The sequence below is a fragment of the Salmo trutta genome, chromosome 25 (assembly GCF_901001165.1).
Source record: "Salmo trutta chromosome 25, fSalTru1.1, whole genome shotgun sequence".
NCBI lineage: Eukaryota > Metazoa > Chordata > Actinopteri > Salmoniformes > Salmonidae > Salmo > Salmo trutta.
In genome coordinates, this window is record NC_042981.1 from 34,802,908 (window position 1) to 34,816,591 (window position 13,684).

Sequence of the window (13,684 nt, forward strand, 5' to 3'; positions counted from 1 at the left end):
GAAAAATAAGCAAAGATATGTGATTCCTTTGCCAAGCCTTAATGTCATTCAAGTGAAATGGTGTTTACCTTGTGGAAGCTTCCGTGGAAAACTCTCTTCACTTGATCCTCATTAAACGGTGCTCTCTGGATCTCCCCTCTGGTGTCCTTGTTGTAGAACGTGATTGTTTTGCTGGAAGCTGAAAAGAGGGAACGATGGTTTCAGATGGCCCCCATACATTACAGGGAGAAGTCACGCAACACACATGGAAACAGACACAGAGAGTGAGCTACAGGGGATATAGCCCTCACAAGTAAACACTTATGAACAACTAAACACTTACGTAACTAGCGAATACTTAGGTACAGTACTTGATCACAAACTTAGGCACACAAGGGAACACTTATGGACTTGGAAATACACACAGAGCGTAAAAGTCAGTGTCAAACCAAAACACTTTCCTATGAGAGAGAACTTGATACAGCCAAGTCTGGGGGTTGATGCTTTTGCATTCAGAGGTCTGAATCTCCTTTGTCCTGCATTTACCAAGAAAGGATCAATGGACCGTAGCGACCTACAGGTCATTACACTGGTCTAAGTTTCTAAACACTGTTATCTGATGCAGTAAGGAGGGGAATCAGACCACAGCTGTTGGGCAGCCACAGCTTACCCCATAAGAGAAACAAAGCATGGCGGGGTCTTACGGTTGACGGTGACCCCAACCTCAGGGTTGTTGTTGCTGTCAGCAATCTGCCAGATATCAAATGCCTGGTTGGGGGTGTCGGGGAGGAGACGGAAGAGCAGGATTATGGTGTAGGATGGAGGAAGACCCTCTGGGTGGATCTCCCTGGCAGGAACAAAAATACAGGATACAGGTGTCATGGAAGACATCTTTCATGGAGCTAAAGGATTCTACTTTTGTAAGATGGTCAACTTCATAGACACCAGCCTTGAGAATATCTGATCACCACTTTACCCACTGGGCACAGATGTCAATTCAAAAGTCTATTCCACGTTGATTCAATGTAATTTCATTGAAATGACATGGAAACGTTGATTCAACCAGTGTGTGCCCAGTGGGTATAGATCATCAGATAATTATAAATCTTTGAGCAACATCAGAGAGTTCACAAAAACCTGTTTGGATTAAGATGGCAAATCGTAACCTATACAACCTTTGGCCAGGATGAAACACTAGATTCTTTGTAACTCCTGGAAGACCAAAGACACAGAGCAACAATGATGGCACCTTAAAAACCACACCATAAATCAAAAAGACACACAATATCCACCCTGTCACGTTGGCCACACAACCTGAAAATGGTTGCCAGTTTTACCCCAGCCTTGAAAAATTACTGACATATTGAAATATTTTTCTGTCCCTACTTTACGGCTGGAAGTGTTTTCACATGTGCACATTGAGTCAATGGCTAACCCACGCAGAAACACAAATCCTTATGGACAAATTAACAAAGCATGCTCGTGCCTTAGTGGTTAGAACAGAATTCTTGAGCAGGTCAGCAATTGCTTGAAGACATTTTAATGGGCTCAATAAAGACCTGGGCTTTTGACCTGTGGCTGCTTTGGTGCTCCCTCCATGACATATGTGGAAGAGGGCCCTGCCCTGGGAGCTTTACACTCCGAACAAAATTATTTTCTCTTACTAACACTTCATATTCTACAAGCTGCAACAACAAACAGAACTGGCAAGGGGCACTGTAGATGCTGGATGGGCGCTGGGGGGACCGCAGACTGCCGAGCCTTTGAAGGTCATTAAAAATTATTACACTGGCCAGCATTATAGTACGCAGGAGAGGAGCAGGCCGCGCACGAAGGAAACAGGCTGCAAGCACGCACACACACACTTACTTTGTGGGCGCAGAGAGGAATGCGTCCTTGTGAAGCCTGTAGGTTATAAAACTGTTGAAGGAGCCAGATTCCATGGACACGCCATTCATGGCAGCAAAGGTCCTGTCTGTGATGTTGAAGCCCTCAAGCATTCTGAAGCCTGGAGAATACACATCCGGTCAATACACAATCATGAGAAAATACAAGTCAATACAAAGGAAGATTCTGTACAGTACTGACTGGCCCGTAGGTGTTATCAGTATCTGTCCGTTTATTCTGAATATATACTTACCAGGTGAAGTAAACCCGTTGATGTAGATCAAAGGACAAGCTGAAGAGGGAGAAATTAAACAACATGACGAGCTGTAAAAGGCTAGAGGACAAAAGACAGCAAACGTCAATCTGGTTTAACTTGTGTCTTAAGGTACTGCGTCATGCCGATGCTAATCTTACTGGATGTGGCCGTTTCACAGATGAATGTGATGAGGTTGTCCTGGATCTTGGCGAACGCGTCAAAGTCATCCACAACAAAGACGTGTCTTTCACTTGGTTTGCTGCCGATGTTCCTCAACTCTGCCATGTCCACATCGGCCACACCGACCACAAACACGCTGTAACCTGGAGTGAGATGAGTACAAAGACAACCTTTGGAATCCATACGCCATAGCCTAGTCAAACCTTAGTGGCTGTTCACATCTATTTCACAGTTGCCAATTAGATCTGCCAGTACAGCACTCCAATTTGAAAAAAAACGAAAATCCCCAAAAGAGGTAAACAATGCTATACCTCAAAACAAGTTACAAAGCTAGCTACACTAAAATGACGTTTAAAGTCAACTAAGGTTTACTAAACCTTGACTGAAAATATCCAGTTTCTGACTTCTATAAGGCCAAATCCCAACTTTGAACACTTACCCGAGTGTATCAGGTTGGAGGCACTCTTCTGGACCTCGTCTTGGGAGCGACCATCGGTGACGACCACCAGAACCTTAGGCACGTGCTTCCTCATGCCGTTGTCTGAGGTGAACACCTTCTCGCCAACGTGCTTCAGAGCAGCACCTGTACACAGAGGGGTCGGACATCAGTCTCAACCTTTAACTATGGACTCATTCAACTCCACTAGCATGATGAAGACACTATGACGACATTGTCACTGAGTGAATGTATATCGACTTTTCTATTAACTCAACGTTATGCATTGAGGGTTAAGGATGTCAGTCAGTCACATTGAGACTGGCAGCCAGTCAGAGTGGTCTGTGGGCGTACCTGTTTTGGTGTTTCCTCCCATGTAGCGGACGAGCTGCAGCGCAGCCAAGGTCCTTCCCTTGTCTTGGTAAGTGTTCAGTTTGAACTCTGTCTTGGCACTGTCACTGTATTGCACAAAAGACACCTGTTTCCAGAAGAAGAGAGAGAGAGAGAGAGAGAGAGAGAGAGAGAGAGAGAGAGAAAGAGAGAGAGAGAGAGAGAGAGAACATAAAGCATTGACGTGAATCCACTCTAAAAAAGGAAAGGAGAAGAGAATATGCTGTAAACAACCAGAGACTCATCCCTTTCGTTTTGAAGCGTTATATCTCAGAGGATAGTCTGCATGGCTATGTACCTGCATGCCGCCAGGGTGGATGACGTCGAAGGCGCCGATCATGCTGAAGACAAACTGGATCACTTTATTGAAGCTCTCGTCTCCAATACTCCAGGAGCCATCAATCAGGAACACCAGGTCAGCCTTGGCTCCCCTGCACACTGTGGAACACATAGAGCAAAGTCAATGGACATGTCAGGCAAGAGACATATAAAGAGTTTCTTCTCTGTGTTAGCTTCATGTCACTCCACAGCCTGCTGACTTGAAGCCTCTCCTTACCGTCCAAAGCAGGGGGGATGGTGGCAGGTGGAGGTGGGGTGGGGGGCTCAGTTGGGGCCTCTGTGGGCTTGATCACTGTAACAAAGACCAGAACATAAACAGTCAAACCATGTGGGCTTTACTAGCATGCCATGTTAGACCCCTGCAAAGACACTGAGGTATTTTCTTACACCCTGAGTGTGGTGGGGGGGGTATACATGCATGTGAACACAATGGAAGTGATATGTTACAGGACTGATGGTTAGTGGGGTTTCTTACGCGTCCTCTCCTTGACGCTGACTCCGGGCCCCTCCAGGTTCGGGGTCTGTGTGTACACTGTGGCGTTGTAAAGGGCGTCAGGAGTCAGGCCGTCCCAGCAGTAATGGCTCTCAGACCCAGTAATGGTGGTCTCCTGAGCTCCCTTGTTAGAGGCTGCAGGGAAGAGGAAAGAGTTACCCACATCGGTAGTGGATCAGCTGATTTATCCCCATACACACTAAACGTATTCCCTCAAAGGGGTTACAGCCAGTGATGGTACTGTAGCGCTTGGACTGAGGCAGCAGTGGGCTTACACAGTGATTTCTGTTATTCAACAGATACCCTTTCAAATAAACAAGAATTCACTTAATGTGGCAAAGTGCACTGCTTCCATCTATAATGGCTACCATACTGTAAACAGACTTAAATATTCCAACATTTCTTCCCATCTTTTTTCCTCTTACAGAACTCTAGCGTCGGAGGGTTAATGAGAAACAGATGGATCAGTGGGCATAAATAAAATACAATTATCTAACATTCTTAAGTCATTTTATCAACTACACCTTTGTGATAGGTTGGTAACTTTGGCTACATATCTGATCGACAGTAGACATTCTGAAATAAATATAAAACAAGAGCTAATGTATAGAAACAATCCTCTCCCATTGGGATCAATGTTATGAATGGGCTCCCAGCAGAGGAGGTTGGAGGGAGGAGCTACAGGAGGACGGGCTTATTGTAATGGCTGGGACGGAATAATGGAACGGTATCCAACACATAAACATATGGAAACCACATGTTTGACTCTGTTCCATTTATTCCATACCAGCCATTACAATAAGCCTGTCCTCCTATAGCTCCTCCCACCAGCCTTGTCTGGCTCCCAGCCAGGAATAGTACTTACAGTCGAAGGGATTCAGTTTGAGTCTGTAGGAAGTGGCAGCCCTATGCGGGGTCCATCTCATGCAGAAGGTGTCATAACCAACATTGTAGGTGGTTAGGTCAGTGATGTTCAGGTACACTGTGAAAGACAGGAACAGTCAATCAATCAACTAACCAATCAATCAACCATGTGATCAACCAAAACAATCAAACAACCAATCAATCACTTACGTGTGGTTCCTTGTCCAATGAGAGGTCCGCTAAGGCCAGCGTCATACTGGGCCAACACCTTGAGGTCATAGGTGGTTCCTGACTGCAGGTTGTGCAGCTGGTAGGTGGTCACATCTCCAACGAAAGTCTCCATGGTCTGATCAGTACCTGCAAGCACAGACAGGGACACTCCAGGTCAATAACAGCAGGCAAGCAATCACATCTTCAAAAGATATGTGACTTTCTTTAGCAGGATAGGCATATTAAGCAAGTCAAGTGATTTGTCGTCGGACAATGTTCTTTCACGGCTGAATAGAATAGAACAGTAGCTATCTGACCTGCAGGTGAGTAGACCAGTTTGTAGCCCACCACTCTGGACGGGGCGGGGTCCCAGGACACTCTGAAGCGAGTGTACCACTCATCTGACACTCTCAGGTTCTGAGGCCCCAGCATGCCAACTGTGGGGAAGGAAACACAGACATCCAAAACATATTAACAACATATTTAAACGCTTTTAACATGAATATCATAGCCATGCGATCCTAAGCTATGTATTTGCTTTGATGTGGTGTAATTTGTTAGGGGAAATGAGACTGGGTATTGGGCAGCTCCCGTATGAGATCTCCCATTGGAGGACAGCCAGTTCACGTCTCTGGCACCAACAGGCAGACTGAGCTGAAGCCAAGTCATGCAGTTTCTATTGTTTCTCAGATCTAGGATAATAATCAGTGGCTGAGTTTATACAACTCCTCTACTGGGAATTCTTTCTCTCCATTAACTTTGTGTGTGTGTGTGTGTGTGTGTGTGTGTGTGTGTGTGTGTGTGTGTGTGTGCGTGCGTGCGTGCGTGCGTGCGTGCGACTATGACTTCCAGTATGTAATAACTGTGCGTTTGTGGAGCGCCGTGTGGGTCTGTTATTCTATCATGTTGCATAGAGGACCAAGCATACAATGTGCTAGCATACCTGTGTGTCCGTCTCCATCCAGATCTCCTCCTGGTCCATCGAGGTAGATGGCCTGCACGTTGATCTTATAGGGAGTGTCTGGATCCAGGTTGGGCAGGATGACAGTATTTCTGTTCCCAGGAACCATAGTCTACAGGACATACAAGCAGGACACTGCGTGACTATTTGAAACTACAGGTACTTCAAACAGTGGATAAATAAGGACTTCTGGCCACACGTGCCTTGGGCCACATACAACTTTGGTGGTGTTTGATGAGAATTTCATTAGACAAATCAGCAATATGGGTGCTTACGTGCTCCTCAATGGGGTCTCCAGTGGTGGGGGCATAGGTGATCTTGTACTGCTGCACTGGACCTTCAGCATGTTCCCATGCCACAGTCAGAGAGCTGGTGGTGGCATCATACACACGCATGTTCCTTGGGCCACTGCGGGGAACTGGGACCGGGATAATAAGGAAGTTAGCACGATAGCAAGCGAATAGGTGAACGTGGATAAAGGCCACAGGATCTTATGTATGATTTAGTGGATCTTACGTGTTTTGCCCTTGTCTTCGGCCGGAGGTCCTTCTCCGTCAGTATAGATGGCGACCACTCCCACGTTGTAGGACGTGTCTGGGACCAGCTGCTCTAGCAGGGTGGTGGTGGATGTCCCAGGAACCAGGATCTGAATAGGGAGAGAGAGGACAGAGACACAGGAGTCAATGCTGAAGGACTGGGCCCAATGGGAGGATGAAGCAAACAGCAGGCCTTACAGGGGGATGGATTCAATGAAACTACTACCCTCGTATCCACATGTTTGAAATCCTGAAAACTAGAAAAACACTGATCAAGACTAGAATGAACAGTAATATCAAGGAGATCTGTAGAAGAACAGTGATCAGTTAGGCTAGCCTACACTGCAACATCCAGATCAGGGAGGAGTACTTCCTGTTTTAAAAATGTGTCAGCTGTATGGGGAAAACAACAAGCATGCCATTATGCTGTTATGACCCGCATGGTCCTGGCAGCTATGACCCTCCCAGCCTGACAGCTGTTTAATGTGACAACCCTGACAGCTCGTCCTCACCTCACTCAACAACCTCTTGAGTTGTCACTGCTCAGTGCTCACTGAAAGGGGGAACAAAAGTATGCTTTGATGTCAATGATGTAGGACCCATCCAGACAGTCAGGGAAATAACACACTGAGTAACTAACGTAATGTGCTGATAGTTGCTTACTGCCTGGCTCTTATGACCTATCTGACTGTGTGTGTCAGTCGTCTGCGTGTGTCTGTGTTTGTTCACCCATACTGGATACCAGACCCCACTTGTCTGTGTCTTGCCAACATGATCTCAAAGGGAAACTAGTCTCTTCTCATCTACCTGCCATGTCCTAGTCACCTAGAGTCACATACTATACAAAATATACAGGAGTCCTGTCCACAGCCATCTGGTTTCACTCTCACTTCTGACCCAAAGCACCATTGCATCATGCTCAATGTGTGATTTTTCTATCTCTCTGCTTCACATGACTGTTTTTGACGAGCGTCATCAAACCCTTACTTCGGTCTCTGCTCTGGGTTTAATAGCAACATATTCCTCTCAAGAGGTAAACCCAATATTACAAAGCTGCTTTCCTAATCTGGTTAAGCATACACCAAATCTCCCAGTGTTCAATTTGATGGTAGGTCGTGACACTGGCCACATGCTGACGCGGAAAGCTGGCTCTGGCACTGGAAAAGCCCAGCCCTGAGTCCATCATAATATTCCCCAAGAAACAAAATGTGATGACTTTATTAAAAAAAACGAGAGCACCTCTAGCTATCAATAAAATGGAACAACATCACTCTTCAAAGAACAAATGTTCTTTGACTTTAAATAAAAACAGGGTCTCAGTGTCTCAATGCTTCTCACAGATGTGGCTGTTTGCGCGGTGTCAAGTAACGCTCTATTAGTTGTTTGTGGGGCTTCACCATACATACTTTATAACTCCAGAGAGGTGGGCACAGCCATGCCAGATAAGGAGGGAAAAAGCCCAGACGGGGTTTCCTGTTTTAATTAATGAACATGAACATCTCACCTTAAACCAGTTCTAGACTGTTAAATAAAACTGCCACCAGAGAGAGAGTCCATGTGGAGCACAGACAGAGAGAGCTTTCTTTTACTAACAGTAAGTCAGGGGCGAGGTTGAGCTTGATGTTGTTCCATTCTGTTCCTTCCCAAAGAGCTCTAGTGCTGCAAATGAAATGAAGCGTTGGACTCGGCCACCCTTGCACACACCCCAAGTCCCTGGACTCTAACATTTGACCTCTGACCTGGGGCGGGATCAATCAGAGGCCCTGTGGGTCTCCTTGGTGGTGACTCACCGACTCGGAGGGCTTGGTGCCACTCAGGGGGGCGTAGACAACCCTGTACTGCACGACCTCGCCAGAGGCGGGCTCCCAGCGTACGTTCAGGGTGTTAGTGGTGGGGCCGAAGACTTGGATGTTCCTCACTGGAATACGCTCCACTATAGAGAGAGACACAGAGATGGAGGGACGGATAGAGGGACAGGGGAGAGGGGGAAAATAAGAGAGTTGGGTTGAGAACAGCAGCTGAAAACATCAATTAGAGAGTCTGACTAAAGATTTATTGGTGCCTGAATGAGACACTAGGGAATGTTCGCCTTGAAGCAATCAAAGCTTTCACCGGGCCTGTGTACAATACATACAAGTTGACTCAACCATTAAAACTGCAGCAAAACACAACATAGTTGGCCAGTCTTCAATACCACACAGACTCTGCTCAAAACATACATCAGCTTTACACTGTACACCTTCAGTAAACAGCACTATAGTACCTACAGTAGCTAACGGTTGCTCAGAAGAAGAGGAGAGAAGGTCTGTAGCCCTCTGAAAATTGCCTTTAAAACTAAAGCAGATGTTTCCAGTCTTTGTACCACTCAGCAATGTACCCTCATAAAGACAGAGTGGGAAGTACATGGCGAGCTTCTTTACTTAGAGACCAGACAGTATTGGCCAGAGACAAAGAATGAAAGGACTTCACCCTGAAAGCACATCATCAATGGGTAGTCCATGTCGATAGCCTCTGTCAGAGCAATACATCAATCACTGAAATTGAACGAGATGACCCAAGGCCACGGTAAAATGTATCTGTTAAGTTTGATTAATAGCATTTGTCAGATTGCCTGAAGAGACATAGATTCCACTGAGAATTAAGAATGCAGATGTAGAGTCCCACACTTCTGATAGAGATCAAAAGCTTCAACGCTATCATTGCTCGGTGACCTCTGGGGTACGTTCTGATGGGGGGGTTAATAAGGGTTCCAGTAACAGTAATGACATAAATATAACCAGACTGCTGAGTTGAATGTCCCCCCCCCCCCCCCGGGCTACCACCACCACAACCAGGCATTACAACCACCCCATTACCGTAAGGCTGGAGACACCACTACTGTTGCCAACGCAGAGGAATTCCTTTGCTGTGCAATCAGACCACAAAAGACTGAGTCACACTGAGGGGAGGCCTTATAATTGTGGGAGAAAGTGTTCAAAACTGAAAGGAAAACAGCTAATAAACTAAATATAGTGTCTACAGTGAATCCCTCTATCAAGCATTGAAGTGGATATTTCAGCTGTAAACAGATGAGAAGCAAACCATGTTAGATATTTTGGGCATTTCCTTCAGATATAAAAGGGGTTATTTTATGAGGAAAATTCAGGTACAATAAGACTGGGACATATTTTGGGCACATCCAAGAGTTTACTGGCATAAGGAGTAAGCAAGCCAATACAAGGCCCGGGGGTGTATGCTCTACAGATAAGCCAGCACTCAAAGAACGACGAAACAAAATCCCAACTCGTAATCTGATTTTGTAGCCTTTAGCATACTGTACAATCTTCTCCTCAGGAAATTCTGAACTAATAATGGTGGAAATATAATCATGCTGTATTGAACACCGGTTCTTCATTACATTCCAGAGTGACCATGGTATAGCATGACAATTACCATGAGAAAAGGGTTGTTGAAGCTGTACTACAGAACATTAACCATCCTCACAGTAAACCTGTACGTGGACTCACGTGTCTTGCCATTCTCAGACATGCGTTTGCCCTCTCCAGGGGGGTAGACAGGGACCACAGTGACGGTGTAGAGGGTGTCAGACATCAGGTTCTTCAGCACAGCGCTGGTGGTAGTACCAGAGACTTGGGACTGTGAATACACATACCCACACAACAGTCATACTAGCTACACAGAGCTGATCTGACATAAAACGTCTGGTAAAGGAACAGTAATTCTGCATGTGTGTTTGACTCTCTGAGTGAATATGCCAAGTATCAGTGTAGTATGCGTTTAGCAGTAGATCATGGATTTGATAACGGATGTGTGTGCATTCCATGGTGAAATTCAGTAGTGATTGGTTAGAGGTGGCTCAGCCTACCACATCCTCAGCTCCTCCAGCAGCAGGTACATAGTAGATCTTGTACTGGCGGACGTTGCCCTCGGCAGCCTCCCATTGGACGTTCAGGGTGCTGGTGGTGGGGTCAGTGACCTGGAGGTTCCTCACTCCTCCCAGAGGCTCTGGAGAGAGAGAAGGGAGGCCATCGGATTCATACTATGTGGAATGAGGACCCTGAGGTTCTGATGTTCAAATGCATGTGGCGGTACAGACATGGCATATGGTAGGTGTGAATCTATGTTTTACTAAGACAGTATTCAGGGCATCTTTAACATCTTCATCTAGGCATCAAATGTAACCCAGGTTCCCTGAGGGCGGGTAGGTGCAGCTGAGAGGCCAAAAGGGAACATGACGTAATCACGAAGGCCTTCGACAGGCCACAGCAAGGTCACTCACTTGTCTTTCCGATGCCAGAGATGTCCTCGCTCTCCCCGCTGCCGTAGATGGCTGCAACGGTGATGGAGTAGGGAGTGTCAGGGGTCAGCTTGGGAAGAAGCACCGTGTTCTTCTTCCCTCCGATCTGCGTCTGTTGGGGGATGAAGACAGATTAAAATTACTGTTCTCACCTGGTCAATGATTGCACTAAGGGCCTAAGGGCTGACTCATTTTTAAACTATTGGATCAACCATGAAGGGTTCATATATTCCCTTCAGATTACAAATGCATCAAATCATTTCTTCAGCGTGGCCACAGAAGACATGAACAGGAAAAAATAGATTTATTTTCTCATTGGATGTGGATGCCTCTGATTCTATCTTCTCTCCCTTGACAGTTTTCTGTCAGTGTCAGCAACTTGATCGAAAGAATTCGGGTTGAGCAATAGCAGACTGTCAACATTTTTGTCCGAGGATGCAGCGAGCATTTTTGCACTTTGTTGTTGTAAGAGCCAAGGTAAATCTATTCTACATTTTACATTTTACTCATTCATTTTAGTCATATTCTCCAGTGGGATGTGTTGTCTTAGAGGTATGAGTGGTGAATTTAGTGCATAGTTTTTTTTTTCTTTACCAGGGAGACACTGTATTGAAAGGAACACTTCTGGGTTGCATCGCCTCACAGAGACGGCTGACTCAGTAAACTCTGTGTGTGTGCGTGAGTGTGGGTTTTCAAGTTATGCTTTGTGTTGCCTGGGGAAAACGCTTATCAGCAGGCAATGGGAAACTGTATGATGGAAGTCATGTTATTTGGCACCAAGACAATTTTCCTTGTACACAAGCATGGAGCGTGTGTCTCCCATTTCCTACACAGACCTGTTGTCACAAATTAAACAAAGCGCGGCCTACTGAGCTCGCCATACTTGTTGAAAAGCTGTCAGTGAACCAGAAACACTTGGCTGAGCGTGGCTCATTAGCTTCCAGCTTTTCAACAATGCCTCAACGTTTAGCGTGTGACATCATCGCAGAAACCGGTGGACGGATGGCCGCTGGACAGAACTAGGTTTCCCCTCCTCTAATTAAAAAATGGAAAACATTCCATCTCGCATTGCAATGGAAACTCTGAATGGACAAATAACTTGCATTACGCTAGCTACCCTTGAACTCCAACATGGTAGACCTATCATACATTACAGACAAGTCTGATAAGAGAGAGAAAACATCTCAAACTGCCTCCACCCATTTACTGTATCTCTTTCTCTTTGTGTGCCTTTACATCACACAAACGCTAAGCGCCTAAACATCTGGCCTGATGAAAGAAGTCTGTCTGACTAAACTACTATCCAGCTCTAGAGTGGAGCAGCAGCAAGGCCAGACAGCATTGTGTAACCCTGTAACAGTCTGAGGTCAACGACCCCTGGTACCACACTCCCGTCCTGTTACATAAACACACACACACACGCAGACACACACACACACACACACACACACATCCACCCACAACCCGGCATTCCATCTCTCCCCCCTCCTCCACCTCTCCCACTTTCCTCACTGATAACACTCACTCCCCTGAGGCTCTGGTCAATGTCCCTGACCCACATGTGCTCCTAAAATGTACCCTGTCATCTTGATGTTTTACTGGGGGGATTTCGGTGGGAGACTCTCATAGGTTTATATGATCTTTCTATCACACAAACAAGGTGATTGTGTGTCGTGCTACAAGGCCTCCATGGACATGATCCTTTTCCTTTCATCATCCAGAGGATGGTTAGAATTAAACAATGACGTTAGCACTATGAAAGGCTTGGGACTTGGGACTTGGGACTGTGATGCTTAAGCTGAGCCATGTGGCTACTGGCTGGTTCTTACCGACTGGGTCTTGCCTCCGGCGGTGGGGACGTATGTGATCTTGTAGTTCTGGACACGACCAGGGGCGTGGTCCCACTTGACGGTCAGAGTGGTGGTGGTGGCATTGAACACCTGCAGGTTCTGGGGAGGGCCTGTGGGTGCTGGGAACGAACACAACGACATAAACAACCACTTAAACACACATCCAACCAACACAGATCATCTTCACATTTTACCTTCTGGATTGTGATCACCTGTGTAAAATTTGCTGAACAAAATGGAATGTATTTGATTCAAATGCATGCTCTCTCTGAGTGCTGTATGGGTTTTGCTTGATTGCAACAAACAAACTTACCAGGGGTGATGATGACCTTGGACACTGGCAAGAGAAAAATAAATATAATGAGCTCTTATTAGTAAATCTGATCAGGCATTGATGGGAATCAACAACTATGTATCTTGATTGATGTATTGCGATGGCATTAGATTAGATGATGGACTTGTCTTACATGTTCTCTGGCTGCCAAGCAGGTCTTCACTCTCAGACTCGTCGGGGTAGATGGCGGTGACGGACACGTCGTACAGAGTGTCTGGCTCTAGGTTCTCCAACACATTACTGGTCTCATCACTGTTCAGGATGGCCTGGGAGACACAACACAATGGACCTTAAGGAGCTAGAACACCAGTAAGACTTTAAACTACCCAAAGCCATCAAATGCTTTGTGCTTGTAAGGGTTTGTTGACATTTGTTGCCTAATGTTTTGCCTCATTCGACAGGTATTAAAAGATGAGAACCAGTAATGCTAGTGCTCTTACATATTGGAAGTTGGTTTCTCCCTTCTTGGTCCAGCCGATACGGTAGAGGGCCACATCAGGGGCCCCATAGTCCCAGTGGGCTCTGAAGCTGGTCTGGGTCACCTCAGAGAAACGCAGGTTCTTAGGAGCAGGAACAACATCTAGACAGAAGAAAGGGGAAATGATATTGGTGAGATTGCCATGCCATCAATAATGTTTTTCCTGGTCAGGCCTTACCTACTGTATAGTAGTG

General features: G+C 46.0%; 1 protein-coding gene and 1 long non-coding RNA gene across 4 annotated transcripts in view; one reads left to right on the top strand and one right to left on the bottom strand.

Moving 5' to 3' along the window:
- LOC115162477 (collagen alpha-1(XII) chain-like) overlaps nucleotides 1–13,684 on the bottom strand; it is a 68,016-nt gene that overhangs the window by 15,534 nt on the left and 38,798 nt on the right. For all 3 annotated transcript variants that reach the window (XM_029713811.1, XM_029713813.1, XM_029713812.1), the window contains 24 exons: nucleotides 13,453–13,592; nucleotides 13,146–13,278; nucleotides 12,992–13,015; nucleotides 12,658–12,797; nucleotides 10,811–10,940; nucleotides 10,397–10,536; nucleotides 10,038–10,167; nucleotides 8,322–8,464; nucleotides 6,512–6,641; nucleotides 6,271–6,413; nucleotides 5,978–6,107; nucleotides 5,352–5,471; nucleotides 5,035–5,181; nucleotides 4,826–4,942; nucleotides 3,943–4,095; nucleotides 3,685–3,759; nucleotides 3,427–3,566; nucleotides 3,093–3,216; nucleotides 2,742–2,885; nucleotides 2,281–2,445; nucleotides 2,120–2,158; nucleotides 1,849–1,987; nucleotides 684–826; nucleotides 69–178 (listed from right to left, as the gene is read on the bottom strand). In XM_029713811.1, the coding sequence (XP_029569671.1) occupies nucleotides 69–178; nucleotides 684–826; nucleotides 1,849–1,987; nucleotides 2,120–2,158; nucleotides 2,281–2,445; nucleotides 2,742–2,885; nucleotides 3,093–3,216; nucleotides 3,427–3,566; nucleotides 3,685–3,759; nucleotides 3,943–4,095; nucleotides 4,826–4,942; nucleotides 5,035–5,181; nucleotides 5,352–5,471; nucleotides 5,978–6,107; nucleotides 6,271–6,413; nucleotides 6,512–6,641; nucleotides 8,322–8,464; nucleotides 10,038–10,167; nucleotides 10,397–10,536; nucleotides 10,811–10,940; nucleotides 12,658–12,797; nucleotides 12,992–13,015; nucleotides 13,146–13,278; nucleotides 13,453–13,592 (2,999 nt within the window). The remainder of the gene's footprint in view (nucleotides 1–68; nucleotides 179–683; nucleotides 827–1,848; nucleotides 1,988–2,119; nucleotides 2,159–2,280; nucleotides 2,446–2,741; nucleotides 2,886–3,092; nucleotides 3,217–3,426; nucleotides 3,567–3,684; nucleotides 3,760–3,942; nucleotides 4,096–4,825; nucleotides 4,943–5,034; nucleotides 5,182–5,351; nucleotides 5,472–5,977; nucleotides 6,108–6,270; nucleotides 6,414–6,511; nucleotides 6,642–8,321; nucleotides 8,465–10,037; nucleotides 10,168–10,396; nucleotides 10,537–10,810; nucleotides 10,941–12,657; nucleotides 12,798–12,991; nucleotides 13,016–13,145; nucleotides 13,279–13,452; nucleotides 13,593–13,684) is intronic.
- Nucleotides 10,490–13,524, top strand: LOC115162479 (uncharacterized). Its single transcript, XR_003869562.1, has 4 exons — nucleotides 10,490–10,637; nucleotides 11,187–11,305; nucleotides 13,168–13,321; nucleotides 13,414–13,524. It is a non-coding gene; the product is annotated as an uncharacterized LOC115162479 (long non-coding RNA).